The sequence below is a fragment of the Aureobasidium subglaciale genome, assembly GCF_000721755.1.
Source record: "Aureobasidium subglaciale EXF-2481 unplaced genomic scaffold scaffold_40, whole genome shotgun sequence".
NCBI classification, from domain to species: Eukaryota; Fungi; Ascomycota; class Dothideomycetes; order Dothideales; family Saccotheciaceae; genus Aureobasidium; species Aureobasidium subglaciale.
In genome coordinates this window covers 24,566-40,439 of record NW_013566955.1, presented here as the reverse complement: position 1 = coordinate 40,439, position 15,874 = coordinate 24,566, and the positions used below count along the sequence as shown (strand labels likewise).

Here is a 15,874-nt window from a genome sequence, read left to right as displayed (position 1 = left end):
AACACGTCCGGATGAGGCGACTTTTTGCATTTTCTTCATACCCAAAATCTAAAGATGTGATGATCGTGTTCTATCGAGGTCTTTCTTTACTGCGAAAGCAGCCCGGGTGCCCTCCTCGATGGCGCCATCAATGAAGCTTCTCCAACCTACAGCCCAATCCGAGTTTGCAAAGTAGATATTGCCCTGGGGAGCTCTAAGTTCTTGCAAATGCTTCGTCACAAGTCCTGGCGGGGAGAAGAACCAAGCGCCTCTTGCAAATTCATCGTCGGCCCAGTTATGGAACACCTGGAAATCGTCAGCAATCGTCGTATTCATCTACCGGACTTGCGCTTACCACTCTCTCAATATCCATAGGAGTCATAGCTTGAAGTGCGCTCAAAGTCTTGTTGATATCCTTCTCTGGTTGCAGTTGATTGTGAGAGCCGCCGAAAGCAACGATGTGGGTGTTTCCGCTGGGTGTGGTGCCATCACCAATAGCATACATCAAGCTGTTGTTGGGATATGTGATCCCACTCCAGGATCTCAGGTTTCGGTCGCGCACTTCGGCGTGTACTTTCACACACTTGTTGACATGCGAGGTCTGCGAGGCCTCTAGCTTGCCGACGATCAGGGGTGGGCTGAAAGTGACGTCTTTCAAAATGTTCATGGGAATGGCTGATATCAACCTCGCCGCTTTGTATGTCTTTCCATCTCTTGCGGTCACTTCGACGTCGCTCTCATTGTCTTTGACTGTGGCGACCGGTGTGTTGAAGGCGTATGATAGGTTTCCCGTCGCTCGAGCCTCTCTGAAAAAATTGATAGCGAAACTGGATTGGCCCCCTTTGAACTTGTACTTGATGAGGTACTCAATGCAGTACTCATACGAGTAGTTACACAGAGCCCACCAGTGCAGGTACTCGTAGAAACTGGTCTTCTCGGGGGTGCTGCAGCTGCAAAGCAGGACAAATCCAAGTAAAGCGGTATGTTCGTCGGGTGAGAGATCGTCTTTGATTTGCGCCATGCGGTCGGCGACGGACATCTTGTCAAACTTTGCTGCTTCTGGGTTGTGACTCTCGCTGTGCGGGAAGGGCATGATAATCCTGCCATATTGACCGTCGACGTTGGCGAACTTCTTCAGTGCAGACTCCATGAGTTTGTCCTATGAGGTGTCAGCCACTACGCATGCCACTATACATTCCTCTGAGCTGCGAGACTTACCTCATCGTCATGGCTCATATTGCGACTACTGCTGCTGGAGTTGAGCGAGAAATAGTTGACTCCCCTAGAGTAATCATGCGAGATCTCTAGCTGATCGCGCATCTCGTACCGAGAGATCTCTCTCCACACGTGCGGTTGCCCCCAGGAGACCCACGTACCGCCCATTTCGAATGGGTAGCCCTCAATATTGGAAGACCAACTTCGCCCACCGATGCGGTCACGAGCCTCAAGCAACAGCACTTTGAGTCCTAGGCATTTTCATATCAGCTGAGAGAACGAACATCATTCACATCTCGGACACACCTGACAGTGCAGCGTCTCTGGCTGCTGTGAGCCCGCAATAACCTGCTCCGATGACAATAACGTCGTAGACCGCCTGCTCATCTTTGATATTGGTAGGTGGTTGAATGACTCCCAAACTTGGTACACCTTTAATGAGACCAGACTTCTCTGTCCATTGGTAACCGTCTCTCGAAGTCATGATGACGGTTTGTTCTGCGAATTATAAGTTGCCGACGTTTACTCAGTCAATTGGCGATGCCCGTCTATTTATTGTTCTCCCACAAAATTCCTGGCCCTCCCATTTCATTCAATGCTGTAAAAGTATGACCAATAGTTATGGCTCTGCCCACCTATCGTCTCTCGATTTCAGGACGGATCGCAAGCCATACGCCCGAGTCTCGGAGGTCTCTCACTTTTCTATCCCGATCCGGCCTAGTTTCTCCTGATTTATTCCTGATTCGGAATTCTCACTCTTCTTTCCTCATTGGGATTGTTGTCTCCATGCCTCCGAAAGAACAACCATGATCTATGACTGGCCATCTGGGTGAGATGAAGACGTACCTCAGTTGCTGATAGGTCCCTCCAAACATTCTATCAGCGACAGCCTTGTTGCTAACAAGGAATTGAGATACGATCACGGCCAGCTGAGCGTACCATGACACTACCGCCCAGTTTGAGCGGGGTAAAGTTTATCCAAACCTCATGGTATCAATCCAGGATCAGTTGTGTATCTGGACGGGACTGTTCCACGCTGCCGATATACGTCAACCTTTATCTCCTCCCTTCAGACGATGGCTAGACATAAGTACCCTCTTGCTTCTTCACCAGAACGGCGGATTATCGACCCCTTTTTGCTTTCTCCACTATGATACTCACAGAAGAGAAGAATATGCCCTCCAGAAGTACGCCTTGAGTGTGGATCGTTTGTACTTATCATACACCACAACTAACACATACACAATACAGCTCGAGCCGACTCAACAACTGCCAAATTTGCTGCTCATGATCCAGAGAGACTGTCAGTGTCCGTAGGAGATGTCAGCGACCTCAATGTTCATTCACAAACAGTCCGTCGACACTTCAGTATACTGAACATCGTCGCGTTAAGCTTCAACATCTGTAACAGCTGGGTAGCCATAGCCTCCAGCTTAGCTATCGCTATATCAGCTGGCGGAACGGCGACGCTGATCTATGGTATACCTCTAGCTACCATTGCTTATGCAGCTACAGGAGCGTCTCTCGCCGAGATGGCTTCATGCTATCCTACTGCTGGTGGCCAGTAAGTTACTTCTTGACCTGTACGCCCATTGGCTTGACTCACATCATGTTTCAGATATCACTTCACGTCCATCTTCGCCCCTAAACGGCTAAGTCGTGGCCTCTCATATACATGCGGCTCGATTGCCATGTTCTCTTGGATCGCTCTTGGTGCTGCTGCTACTATTCTCGCTGCTCAGATGCTTTTGGCTTTGGTGTTGTATTATGAACCGAGTTATGCACCCCAAGCCTGGCACTATTTTCTGGTCTATCAAGCCATCAACGTCGTTTTCCTCTTGTATAATCTCTTCGCCCTCGCCAAGACGCCCTGGGTACACAATGTCGGATGTAAGCTTATTATCCTTCGTCTTGCTGTGCGCCAATGTCAACTAACCACGATCCAGTACTTCTCACATTGACCGCTTTCATCATCGTCACTATTACATGCCTCGTACGCTCGGAGAAACAATCTGCAGAATACGTCTGGGCGACGATGGAAAGTAACACTGGTTGGCCTGCCGGCGTGACCTTTCTCTCAGGCTTCGCAACACCTTGCTTCATGTTTGCCGGGCTAGACGCTTCCCTCCATCTGGCAGAGGAATGTACTGAGCCTGAGAAGACGGTACCAAAGGCTCTTTGCACGACGGTGGTCATTGGCTTTGTCACTGCCTTTGTGTTCACTATTGCCATGTGCTATGGTATCACAGACCTGGATTCTCTGGTAGCAACTACGTAAGTATTCTATTGTGTCAATCATTGCTGCAGACAACTGACACTAGTTTTTCAGTATGCCCATCTACGAGCTTTGGCGTCAAGCGACGAATAGCTCTGCCGCAGCGACAGCTTTCCTCGTCGCTCTCCTCGCTATCGTCTGCTTCGTCATCAATGCCGTCCAACAGACCTCCTCTCACCTCATCTGGGCGTTTGGCCGCGACAATGGTCTTCTATTCTCCAAACACCTTGCTCAAATGCATCTCGGCTTGGAAGTTGCTGTCTGGGCACTTCTGGCAAATGCAGCTGTGGTGTTTATCGCAGGATGCATCTATCTCGCCTCCACTACTGCGTTCAATGCGCTAATTAACACAGCTATTGTTCTGCAAATGATTTCTTTCGCTATGCCTTGCCTGCTATTGATGTGCAGGGGAAGAAGCGAACAACTACTTGCCAAGGACCGATGGTTTCGTCTTCCTAATTGGCTGGGGTGGACATGCAATGCTATCGTTGTTGTCTTTGCTATCATTGAACTTGTCTTCTTTGACTTACCGACTGCCATTCCGACTACTGGATCCAGTATGAGTGAGTGTATCTTCTCGTGGGTTCGTTGAGGACACTACTAACGACGCGACAGATTACACTTGCGCTGTTTTGGCTACTATGGCTGTATTCAGTGGTATCAACTGGTTTGTGTGTGCGAAAAAGCATTACAGAGGCCCGAGGATGGATCTTGGCTCACAATAAACGACGTTCGGACACATCACAGATGTAGAAGCACAGGTCATCCAGTGGTAGAGTCAAACAGAAAATCAGATGTTCATTTTCTCATCTCTCGAAGCTCAGCTTACTGGGCCACATCTTGCTGAAGAAATCTTTCAACAGCTCGTCGACACGATCTCGAAGCTTGCCAGTTTCTGTAATGTCGTCATTCAGACACAAGAATGCTAGAGGTCCTTTAGACTCGCCTAGATTAAATGTGTCCTCGATTGAATCGGGCGAGCTCACTCCGCCCTTTGCGTCTTCCTCTAGCTTCTGCTCTACCCCATTCAGATGAGCTTCTAGCGTCTTTGCTCGCTCAACTTTGTAGAAGTCGCTTTCTACTGAGCCAAGGACGTATGAGTATCGCTGAATCAGTCGGATGCACCAGGCTCGTAAAGTCATGTTGGCTTTTATGGAGTCTTTCGGTATGGCTTCAGTCAAAGTGAAATCTGATGTCGTCCAATCCGAGGTCAGAGGCAGATGCGGAGGACGCGATTGAGCGGGTGTGTGAGCTTCTGAGACCAACTTAGTATGGGAGTTCGGCAAAAACTTGTCGATACCAGATGGTCCGCTTGCACCGATCAAGGCAGTGATGATGCAGTCACCGCATTTGGGTTGCTCGAAGGCTATGCGCTTGAAGAAATCGCTGGCGGTTTCGTTTCCAGAGAATGAGTCGAAGCAGGCTGAGCGGACTATCGCGCATGCTTTTGCAGCAACAAAATTGGGATCCCTGACATGCTGAGACTCCCGAGTTGAGTCCCCGGTTGAGTTTTGATTTTTCAGCAGACCCTGTGTGAGATCTGGGTAGCCATGCCTGGGTCGATTCCATGGCCACATCGAGTCCACGTACGTCAACGCATATCCGTCTTTGCTGGAGAACGAGTACTCGGTCGAGGTCGGCATACTGATATTCGCACTTTTGAAGACATTCGGATCTTCAATAGGCGCCCGGACAGGCACGCGAATGTTCAGATACGACCGTGAGTATGTCGGCTCATTCGCCAGTTCCATCCACATACGCTCCTTTTTCAGATCATTCATGGTTCCATCGAGCCCTCCCCATTTTGCTACTGCCCAAGTCCACAATAACGCTTCACGGTGTCGTTCCACGACATACCATGACCCCAGGAAGATCGCTTGGATAGATGCGGGAACATTATCCTGCATCCTAAACCGCGAGAGTGGTGTATCCGTAAAAGCCTCGGGGAAGGTTTGAGCGGCCTCTCGGAGAAGTGGAAGCCATAGGACTCTCGGATGATGGGTGATGTAGTACAAAGGGCGTAGGGAGAAACGCATACCGAGAACCCATCCAGCTCGCTTGATACCAGGCTCCTCGCCTGCGGGCTTGATGTATCTCCAGAGCGTATTCTTGGCGGGCAAGTACATGCTTGTGATCCTCGTAAGTGTCTTGATCACAGGCCCATACAAAGGTGTAGTGAAGTCTGAGATTGCAAGTTTGCGTAGCGTGAAGAAGTCGTCGTTGTAGTAGACGAGCTGGTCAGCACACGTATGGTCGATATTCTGAATCTGCGCCTCGACTGCCAGTGAGTTGAAGCTAGGAATGACCGCATCTTTCCATTCTTGCACCTCCCATGCCGACATATTGGTCGTGGATCCAGCCATCGGCTTGAAATAATCTGCGTCGTGATGTAGTACAACACGTCCTTTACCAGTGAATGCCTCTTCCTTGTTCAGCCAGAACGGCACTTGTCCAGCCATATTGTGAAGACTTCCATTAGACCCGTGATAAGCACTGGCCAGTATATGTGTCCTCTGCATCGTTTCGGGACCTAGCGATGCGACGGCGGCTCGCATAGAGTAAAGAAGTTCGTTGTGCTCGGTAAATCTGTGAGTCGCGTCCATGTTCATGTTTTTGCTGGGTCTGTATTGTTGTCGTGCAGCAATCTGTACGGGATCAGAGCCATTGACCCATGCCCATACGCCGTCTACTTGAAGTCCATCGCTGAGATCCGTTCCAGTACATGCGGGGCCCCACTGATGATGTGCGATCCACTGTTCTGCACAGTCGTTGCTTATAGCTTCATATGCTCTGATGCTAAAAGGATGGCGGCTCATCGGATTCTGATTACTACTCCGAAATATGTGGTGCGTCTCGTCTTCTTGTACTTGATACCCAGAATCGTCATTGATTGTGTACGGGATCGGTTCAGCGTCTGTCTGGTAGCCGGGATAAAGGAGTAACCATGCGAAGACCGAAGTAGATATGATGGCCACCTTGAGCATGAACATCTTCCGTCTCGGTAACCATTTTGGAGTTAACGCGAGCCGATCCCGTGTACTCTGTGAGATGCTGGGAAGACTTTGATTCGAGCCTTGAAGGTCCTCTTGCATGTTTTGATCTCTGTACCACGTCGCCATTGGAGCACGTGTGTCGCGTGTGTACCAGTAGATAGGGTGCCGGTGTCCAGTATCAATCTTGCAATCCTGCGTTCAGTACATGTGTTCACTTCGAAGAGCCTCCTGGGTGCGGCAATTGTCTTGAGAAGAGAACGAGAAGAAGAAAGATACCTACAGCCTCAATTGATGTAGAATTGTATGCCAGCGATCGCGTGCTCCTTTACCTTAATAGTCCGGTTGAACTCCAGGTTGAACCGAGCGCTTAGAGTAGTGCCGCACATGGCGTTTCTCCAGTGCCAACATTACTGAATTAGCTTAGCTTTGGTTAATTTATGTACAGCCGAAACGTAGCAAAGGATCTGATCCAAATTCCTGCTGATTGTGTTTCAAGCTGATCTTTCCGCTTTGGTACTAGACAAGCCTCTCCCGCAGCTCCTTTGCCAAGTCTTGCATATTTCCTCCAAGCACCAAGATGAAATTACTGACCGACCGATCAAAGGTCAGGGGGGATCGCTGACTCTCTCGTATTTAATTCTGAGGCCTGAAGCCTGCGGCGGCGCAGCAGTAGACTCGTATCGTGACTCGTGACCCGATGGGCAACAAAACGTATTGCGGCTCTCCTGCCTGCGTCTGAGTTCAATTTGTTATAGGCATATACAGACTTAGGTCAGGTAGCCAGAAAAATGAGAAGAGATAAGCTTTTTGTGTATAGTAGTGCCTCAAGCAGACGAGATGAGGTCTTGTGCTACTTATCTTAAATTGGACGGCACGGCAGATAGGATGACATCATGATCAGGCCAAGCTCATAAATCATGTATATCTGAGCTATGTATTGTGCAGAGGCAGGAAGAAATCACCATAAAACAAAGCTCAGATGACCAAATAAAAAGTGGCATCATGCTTACAGCTGCAACTCTTTGATGACCCACGGAGCCACTACATCGGTCGCGTTCTCATTTTGCGTCCACGCATTTCTTCTGATCTGCTCCTTGAGTCTCTTCCTCTCACCCAAAGCTCTGTCGCTGGATTTTAACTCGTTCTTTATAACCTCGAGTTGTTCCCGCAAAAAGGTTGGGCCAGAGACAGGGTCTGATTTTACCATAGCCTCGTGGTTGTCGATGTAATGCTTAGCAGTAACAAAGCTGTCATGACCACGTTCAGCCAACACCTTCATCTCGTCAAAGGCATGACAAGAAGCCCGGATTTGACTGAGCGCTGCGCGCAAGCGATTCAGTCGAAGGCCCTGTTCCCTCTCCTCTTCGCTACGTTTGAGGTATACGTTCCAGTAAAATATATTGACAGAATTGAAGGCGCTGAGTGGGGGTAAACCCCGGCGAAGCAGGGCTGGAAAAGGTCCTACAGGAGGAGCCCATCGAGTGGGACGAAAATATAAAGGCGCTGTTCTGGCAAAATCGCGTCGGTGCGAGATATCTGTCAACCTGTCGATCTCCCTCCGTAGCCTCTCTCGAATCTTCAGTGCGTCTTCCAACTGCACATTTACCCTCTCTACATGCTTGTGACATCGAGCAGATCGTCTGAGTGTAGCGAGGGCGTGTTCTGGTGTTATACTCTCCCGGCTCGTTGTCAAGCTGAATCGTGACCCTGTCTGCGGTTCGTAAGAAACCTCACGAGAAAGCACTTGAATTGCTCTGCTGGGCTCTCGTGCTATGCAAATCATGAATTCGTCAATCTCACCGTTCACCTGTCGCAACTTGTCCATAACTGACTGCATCTGACGCCTCGCTCTCTCCGTATGTGCTTTGATTGAACTATCGTCGTCCCGTAGAAGATGAAGATACGTTTTGGCGAAAGCAAGGTCGTATTGAAGCTCAAGGTCCTTGAGACTGGACACTGACTCTATAGCTTCGTACATGCTCGAACCAGCAAGAGATGGCATAGGAGACGCTGTGTCGGAGCTAGTCTCATGTTTGTCTGGAGATATGAGTTGGTCCATAATCGAGTGGGCATTGCTGCGAATCGTCGAACCAATGGAGGACATCCGAGGCTTCACTGAAGACAGCTTAGATTGAGCGGAAGCATACTTAGACTCGACAGTACTGCTCAAGTCATATACTAAGGAAATAACGAAATCATGGACGACCACCTCAGCATGACTACTTGTAGTAGACTGCGCATATTGACGCGTTCCGGCTTCGGCAGTCGGAGCTGGTGATGCCCGAGATGATCCAGTCTGCTTGCTGCCAAAAGGGCTCGTAACGACGCTTCCAACCATTTCATATGCGTTGCTGAGCTTCGAAGCAGGTTTTCTCACACAGTCGACGAGTTCCTCTGATCCGGAAAGCTTGCAAAGAGCTTCTTTCAGGTCACCTCGGACTGCCTTGACGTCTTCGAATTTCTCAGAAGCGTAGCTGCTGGCAGTTCCTTTGCATGATTGCACCACATCGTCCAAAGATGCTTTCACGCTTGCCATGTGGATACTGTCGTAGATTCTCCCCGCAGTATCATGGCAATGATCGAGAACATTTTTGATGGTGAGATTGGAGTTGCCATCACAGTCCAGAGCGGCAGGATTACCAAGGTGAGCACACACAGTCCTGTGCGCCTGCTTAATGGTCGTATCCTGGGATGGCGGCGCTAAGCCAACGAAGATGGCAAGAATGACCACTAGCCAGACCTAGCGAGATCGTGGCAGAAAGTCTTCGATCGACGTCAAGATGCGACTATCGGATGCGAAATCGAAGATTCTAGATCTGGTAGAGGAAGGCGTATCAGGTCTTGTCTTTCTCCAACTCGGAGAGCTCAACACGCGCCTACGTTGCTTGTCATCATCCAACCAGTATTCGTCTAAAATCACGACTCTCTTGGGACGTGAGGCTGATCTTCTGAAAGATTGTGGCGACGCCATGGCTTGGGCTCGAGCAAAATTGAACCTCGCAATTCGATCTTGAAAGTCGCCCATGGGTGAGATAGAAGGTTCGGCACAGAAGCTACCGCTCGAGATATCCTTGGAACGGGTTCTAGATGCAGAAGGTCTGTCTTCAATAACAAAGTTCGTATGATCTCCGCGTCTGAACCTTTGGTTGGCGGTCTTGTTAATTTCGACATATCGGTCCAAGTCAGAGACCTTGACCCTCTCATGGAATTGCCGACCATTCGCAATCTTATGGACATTAGCCCAAGTCGGCGAGAGTGCGGCACTTTTTGGCATCGGTGTTGGCTGGTTATAGTCAGGGTCTGCGAACTGGGTCGTGGTTCGAACGCGAGGCCGTGTTCTAGCGAGTCTTGTTGGCTTGTCGTCGAATTCGCTGCGGAGCTCGCGGCGTGCTTGTCGAGCCAACATGGCAAGAGCAAAACTTCGGGCTCGCGCGCAATCAAAAGTGATAGCAGGTAAGGAGACGTTCAACCATCTACAAACGTCGAATTATCCACCTATACTCGAGTCATTGTCCTGGGGTACTTCCGGAAGAAGGACAAGTAGAACACTGGTTGCGGATGCGTGTAACTGCAAAATCAGTTCATGCTCAGTAGCTCCAGGTAAGCTGTTTTCGGACTCATAGACACAACGCATTGTTCTCACCAGGCCGTCTTAGGCAACGCAATGATTGAGAAATCTCAGGTCGCCAAGTCATCGTCTTGAACGCATATTGTACCGAGAGCATGCAGAATGATAGTTCAGTATAAGCTATTAATCCCAGAGTACGTCCTACCACATGGAATACTTGCGAGCATGAGCCTGTGTGTGTTTCGCTTTGGAATGTGAAGCGGCCCGTCGCTTGAATCTACATTCCTCTTCCCGTCATCTGAACGGCTCGTCATCTAGCCAAAAACAGTCGGTCCTTCGCACAGCGTTCGAAGATCCTGAGGATTTGTCGGCCGAGGAGCGAAGAGAAGGTGCAAAGTCGAACACGCTGACGGAATACGCGTCACGCATTGGAGCCGTAACTTTCCTTTCGCCTCCTCTCTTCTCCGCAGGGTCTGCATCATGTATCAGAGATAAGGGTAGGCGAGTCGGGAAGGGCGTAAGAAGCGTATCTATTACCCGTGCCTTCCGTCTCCGGCAGTCTGGCCTGAGGTGGTGAGATGGGAAGTGGAGATGGAGGGAAAGAAATCAAGTCTGGGCGTGACGCAGACATCCCGGAGCCGCATCCGAAAAGAGCCTCTGACGTAGTGGACATGTTGCGATTTTGTGCTCTGCCTCCATTTTGCACACGTAAACCGTTTCTGTAAAAGGATGTAGGATCCCATGATTTGTTTTGGCTCTACGTCTGCTGTGGAGGCTGAGATAGGCAGACGTTATGGAGGATTTACAGGCTGACGTTGCCCGAACACGTTTGCGTGTCCTGTTGATCACTCATGATTTGCAATCGGAGGAGGCGTTGATCAAGGGTCCGCTCGTGGATTTCCAATTCTCCTTCGGCAGGAGTTTATCAGATCTTCTTTGAGCTCTGATTGACTGCAACGCAAACAAACACGCAGTGACAGCTAGTTCACAGATTGATCGATAACAAACATGCAGTCAGTCTCGTGTCTCTGTAATCATCCTTGCAAATGCGTGCTTCACGGCTCATGGGACTTTCGGTCTTGGCGACACATGGATGAGAGTAGCACCCTGGCTGTAATTACTCCGTGTCTAAATAACCACAAAGTGACATTGAGATGAAGTTTCCCATGCAAGTGGCACACAGAAACATGTGTTATGAATCTGGTCAATTTTTTGTGTGAAGGAACAGTATCTTGAGAGTGCGTTGGAGTGGTTTTGGTTGTCTTTCGGTTTTCCTTCCATCTTGCTATCGACAACCACGGGCGAGGTCCGAGTTCACATTACTGTTGAGGTCACCTTTGCACCATCTATCCATGTAACACAGGGCGCATGTCGGACAACACAGCAGAGATCCTGTCTAGCTGAATGAGAGCATTCTTTTGTATTGGTTGAGAATAGATTGAACGCCGAATCCACAAGATGCACTGCTTGGCTTGAAGATAGAGAATTTTTCCAATAGTGGAGTGGAGCCGAATGCCATGCGACTCGTATTCTTTACAATAGAGTTGAATTACACGGACTTGTATTCCTATTCGTGCGATTTCTTCCTGCATTTCTCGATTCATAGTAAAGTGTTTAGACAAAATACAATAGCATCAACATCGTGGGAATGATTGACGTCGTCATACGCGGCAGACAAGTAGATGAAAGCGCTGCGAAGCGACAACGCTTGTAGATCACGGAGATTTATGGACAGTGCGTCATGCATGGAGAGAAAAAATGGATGGAAAAGATAGATTAATAATTAAATGGTTTCCATGAATGGGATGTGTGCAATCGGCATTTGCGAAAGCAACACAATTAGAGAAGGACATCAAAATTCTATTGTTCCGACTCGTATACACAGACAGCGTTGAGCCTTTGGGGGAAGAAATAGCCAACGGCTTGTCGGCGAAATTGTCGAACAAGCTGAAGAGAATGGTGGAAAAGATCCACTGAGAATGGATGAAAGATCATAGTGAAGAGACTTTCTGTATCCGGTCGAACTAGACAGCTCGAGTTCAGGTGAAGGGCGCTGTATGGACGCATGTCCGCGGCATTGACTCGGTGGGCACGGGGCCTGACGGCGGACGAGCCGGTAGGGGAAAACCGGCTGTCGTCAGACCCTGACTCAGAGTCTGGGGATCCACCTGATACATTGTTCCGAGCAGAAAAGTGAAGGTAGGTTCGGTGGTCGCATTGCTGATCTGGCTGATCAAATCGTAGCGGTGCCAGGTGATTTCTGTCGGTGAAAGATAAAGGCTTCTGGTGTGGATGGGTCGAACGATGTTTTCCAAGTGATCAAACAATTGGTGTTTGCGATTAGGCGACGAAGGAGTGTGTTGTTGTGTCTTGAATCCTTAAACGGCTTTCAGGGAGCGTTTCTTCTTCGGGTGGAGAATGCACGCATCAATCCAGAGATAGGCGATGTGGGTGTGGCAGGAGGGCTGTGAGTCGAGGCGGCGAACTTGACACTCTCGATTGAACCCTTGGAGCTGCTGCTGCTTGAAGAAGGAGATCTCTGACGATTCTCGAGGCAGTCTTCAAGAGTGACATTGGCCGATGGAAGAGACAGTGGCGTGCAGTCGTCGAGCAACTCGGTAAACTTTGAGGTGACCATTTTTGTGATTATGCAGTGATAGGGTGATGAGGTTGGTGTGTGATCACTTGATAGTTGACGGTAGTTGATGATTCAAGCTCTGCGTGAGGGATAAAGATATGCGGGATGCAGAGCGGAAGCAAAGTAAGTAGAAGGGGGATCATCAAGACATTTGTACCATTCCAGGTGTACCACGAGCCACGCTACAGGGTCTAGCCATCCCTGCAGGCACAACGGTCTTGGTGGACCATTGGAAAGCCTAAAAGTTCGGCTCACGTTACCCTTAGCACCGAAAGTCGGACCCACACGCACACAGGTCGCTTCGCGGAGGGACGCGTCAAAGCAGATCTTTGGAATGATGTCGTGGTTGATCAACAGGGCATTCGTCCGATGGGAGGTTTACGTACCCAAGCACCTCCTCCCTTTGCCTTGTCGTCTCATTTCCTTCCAATCATGCAAGTCTGTGTTTCGAATCTGCGTCATGCGAACATTGTGCAAAGACTCGAAGCCGCCATGGCAGACGTTGGCAAAGAATATCAGCCACGTTGCACACGCAAAAGACACGAGAGAGAACTCGTACGTACGGTCGTCTAGTAGATTTGCTACTTCTTCTTGCCGATCATTGAATAGACGCACCTACTTTCATTACAGTTCGATGTTCAGCTCCAAAAGCACTCTCCCTGGTGTGCATGTCCATCGCAGAAAACAAATCATTCACAAGGCGGGGGAAAAAGTTCCCCTGTTCCATTGCATCAGACAGGCGCCACTCCCACACAAATCCCTTCGTCACTTCCGTGCAAGACGTGACTTCTCTCCCTACTCCTACAAGTTCCGTTCGGTCATGCGCCTTGTACAAGGTGAATAATTCAGAGGACGGCAACGGTTTTACGAACCGGAGATGTTCGCATTCGCCACACCGGGTGCGAGGCGGTTTACCTTTGCGACAGCGGAGAGACGATAGTTGGGTGTTTCCGTGTCCCGAGTGTGAGGCGAGTCTTGCGAGGCAGCGACTTTGCGACAACTACTCGAACCTAGGTGTGTAGATGCGGTTCAAAGTCGAAAGCTAACCCTCAAACGTGCCTGCATTTGCTTGCCCCTTATCGCATCTTAACGCTGATCAGATTGACGATAATGCTTCGTCGAGGTCACGGAGAATTTTCGCGCATCTGGAAACGATAGGTCTAAAATGCTTCTCACGAGTCTGTTGCTGTGAGGAGCCGGAAGCTTCTTGGTCGGGACTGTTGACAACCGTGCTATTTCAAGATAAGAACCTACTGAGAGACCGTTGCGAACGGCAGCCGAGGTTGTTCGTAGACGCGCGCCTGCAGAAGTCACCTGTCAGCCTTGCACAATGATGATAGTCACCTGTCGCAGGCAGATGCCGAAACCAGATCTCGAGTGTACCTCTGAGGGCAGACATTTCTGACTCACAGTGATCGATGGAAGGTCAACCTGGACAACGAAACTCAAAACAAGCAGAAGATCCAAGCGTGCTTCCGCGCATGACCACAACGTTGCGCGATCAAATGATTCGCAAGAAAGTATCAGTGCTCCTTTTTCTCTCCTGCCAATACTCAATCCGGAGAGCGTGGAATTGGGAATACGGAGAGTGAGAAGTCCATCACTTTTCTCTAGAAGACGCATCATCCAATTTCCGCATCGCCGTCTTGTGGTATCTGGGAGACGGAAGGCCTGTTCCAGGGCCCGAGCGAGCCTTCTTCAGGCGTCGAGAACCTCCAAGCGACGACCCGAACCTGTCTTTTGATACAGATGCTGCTTGCAATGGTACTAGTGAGGCGTGCGCACCATGACAACGTCACGTCGAACCATCCTGACATGTCTCTCGAGACTGGTACACTCCAGTGGATGATGTGCTTGACAATGAAATCTCATTTCTTTTCGAGTCAACTGGTCACCGAAAAGCTTAGCGGGGTAGGTACAGTACTTTGCGTACCGACTCGTGTTTCTCGGTTGGGCTACGTGCCACTTAGGTCCTTCGTCACATTCGACTCAAAGCTCAAATTCATGAGGATCGAAATGCCTCTCAAATATTACACGACATCCATGTTGCTGCTTCGGAAGCAGGTCACAACATAACAGATCAACAAACAAAGCATTTCCCCAGCTCCGACTCGCATTCAGCCGGAGTATCGCAGTTCACCGACATTCGACAAGCTCCCCACAAACTAATTAATAGCGCATCACTCGGAAACACGACATCTTCCCCTACCACTGAGAGACCTGTGCCTTACCACTAGCACTCAGCAATTGCGATCATCGTCCAGATGTAGCTGTGCTGGCTCGCCACAGTACCTCAACAGTCTGGATCGACCGCTCCATCGAACATCGAGGAACACATAGGTGCAGTCAAACAGCTAGGACAACCTCCACTCAGGCTGTCGTGTGACTACGTCTCAAGCCTGGCGCATGGTATCAGCTTGGTTCTCGTCAAACGTCGGAGAAGCTCCTTCAGCGACCATCAAAACTGATCTTTCGACAGAAATCATGATTTGGACGGAGAGCCTCGTCGAATGTTCTTGCATGAGTCCCAGAATGCTAGAATAGAGCACTTGACAAGTGATATGGTACGGTCTATGGTTCTCAAGCCGGCGGCTCTCCAACTGGATTTAACGGCCTTCTCGGCACGTCTGATCAACAACATCTCTGCAGGTCGTCGAGCTCGTACTCTGCACCTTCATCCTCGTCTTCAAGTACGGGCTCTGCTGTTGAACTCACCAAAGTATGTCGCGCCATGTCGGTGTTGTCTTCTGCAGACGACTTGTCGTCACTGGCAATTGTTGATGATGCTGTCGGCCTGGTGCCGTCCGTCGGTTGCAAAAGTCCAGATGTGGTAGGCATTCGCCCATCAAAGCGTACCTGATGTTGTGGCAAAAGGTTTTGTGTTCTTGCAAGGGCCACACGCCCTTCTTGTACCTTCCGCATGGCTTCTTGGACCGCCGGTTGTCCCACTAGAGGTTGGTTGTGTGCCTTGGCTCTGGGTTCCTCAACAACACTATCTGCTGAATGATTCTTGGATGCGCTCTCAATGCCTGTCATGGAGGTGTAATTGGCACATGCCGGCGAACAGCCTTGCCGGCAATGAGGATCAGTGCCACCACAATGCCCCATCCATGCGTTGATGTCTCGATGATCTGGCATGTCTTCGAGTCTGATTGCTTTCTCAAACCAATGCATGGCGAGAATGCAAAGGTGACAGGGGTCAGCCG

The 15,874-nt window shown here is 49.7% G+C and overlaps 6 protein-coding genes across 6 annotated transcripts; 1 reads left to right on the top strand and 5 right to left on the bottom strand.

Moving 5' to 3' along the window:
* Positions 1 to 48: 48 nt before the first annotated feature.
* Positions 49 to 1,678, bottom strand: AUEXF2481DRAFT_33866 (uncharacterized protein; the record flags this gene model as incomplete). Its single annotated transcript, XM_013483565.1, has 4 exons — positions 49 to 285; positions 335 to 1,138; positions 1,198 to 1,445; positions 1,501 to 1,678. 4 exons carry the CDS (start codon positions 1,676 to 1,678, stop codon positions 49 to 51), a joined length of 1,467 nt encoding a protein of 488 aa, XP_013339019.1.
* A 666-nt stretch (positions 1,679 to 2,344) lies between these two features.
* AUEXF2481DRAFT_9337 (uncharacterized protein) lies at positions 2,345 to 4,194 on the top strand (the record flags this gene model as incomplete). Its single annotated transcript, XM_013483555.1, has 6 exons — positions 2,345 to 2,381; positions 2,446 to 2,758; positions 2,813 to 3,084; positions 3,141 to 3,468; positions 3,524 to 4,032; positions 4,085 to 4,194. The coding sequence occupies 6 exons, from the start codon at positions 2,345 to 2,347 to the stop codon at positions 4,192 to 4,194; spliced, it is 1,569 nt and encodes a 522-aa protein (XP_013339009.1).
* An 81-nt stretch (positions 4,195 to 4,275) lies between these two features.
* Positions 4,276 to 6,478, bottom strand: AUEXF2481DRAFT_48677 (uncharacterized protein; the record flags this gene model as incomplete). Its single annotated transcript, XM_013483578.1, has 3 exons — positions 4,276 to 4,410; positions 4,456 to 6,335; positions 6,445 to 6,478. The coding sequence occupies 3 exons, from the start codon at positions 6,476 to 6,478 to the stop codon at positions 4,276 to 4,278; spliced, it is 2,049 nt and encodes a 682-aa protein (XP_013339032.1).
* A 990-nt stretch (positions 6,479 to 7,468) lies between these two features.
* Positions 7,469 to 8,998, bottom strand: AUEXF2481DRAFT_9335 (uncharacterized protein; the record flags this gene model as incomplete). The annotated part of the gene is made up of 2 exons (XM_013483554.1): positions 7,469 to 7,880; positions 8,367 to 8,998. The coding sequence occupies 2 exons, from the start codon at positions 8,996 to 8,998 to the stop codon at positions 7,469 to 7,471; spliced, it is 1,044 nt and encodes a 347-aa protein (XP_013339008.1).
* Positions 8,999 to 9,100: 102 nt separating this feature from the next.
* Positions 9,101 to 10,120, bottom strand: AUEXF2481DRAFT_566933 (uncharacterized protein). Its single transcript, XM_013483594.1, has 2 exons — positions 10,080 to 10,120; positions 9,101 to 10,030 (listed from the first exon to the last, which is right to left on the bottom strand). Exon 2 carries the CDS (start codon positions 9,866 to 9,868, stop codon positions 9,203 to 9,205), a length of 666 nt encoding a protein of 221 aa, XP_013339048.1. The 5' UTR covers positions 9,869 to 10,030; positions 10,080 to 10,120; the 3' UTR covers positions 9,101 to 9,202.
* A 5,179-nt stretch (positions 10,121 to 15,299) lies between these two features.
* On the bottom strand, positions 15,300 to 15,842 carry AUEXF2481DRAFT_33862 (uncharacterized protein; the record flags this gene model as incomplete). Its single annotated transcript, XM_013483564.1, has 1 exon — positions 15,300 to 15,842. The coding sequence occupies one exon, from the start codon at positions 15,840 to 15,842 to the stop codon at positions 15,300 to 15,302; it is 543 nt and encodes a 180-aa protein (XP_013339018.1).
* Between the last annotated feature and the right edge of the window lie 32 nt (positions 15,843 to 15,874).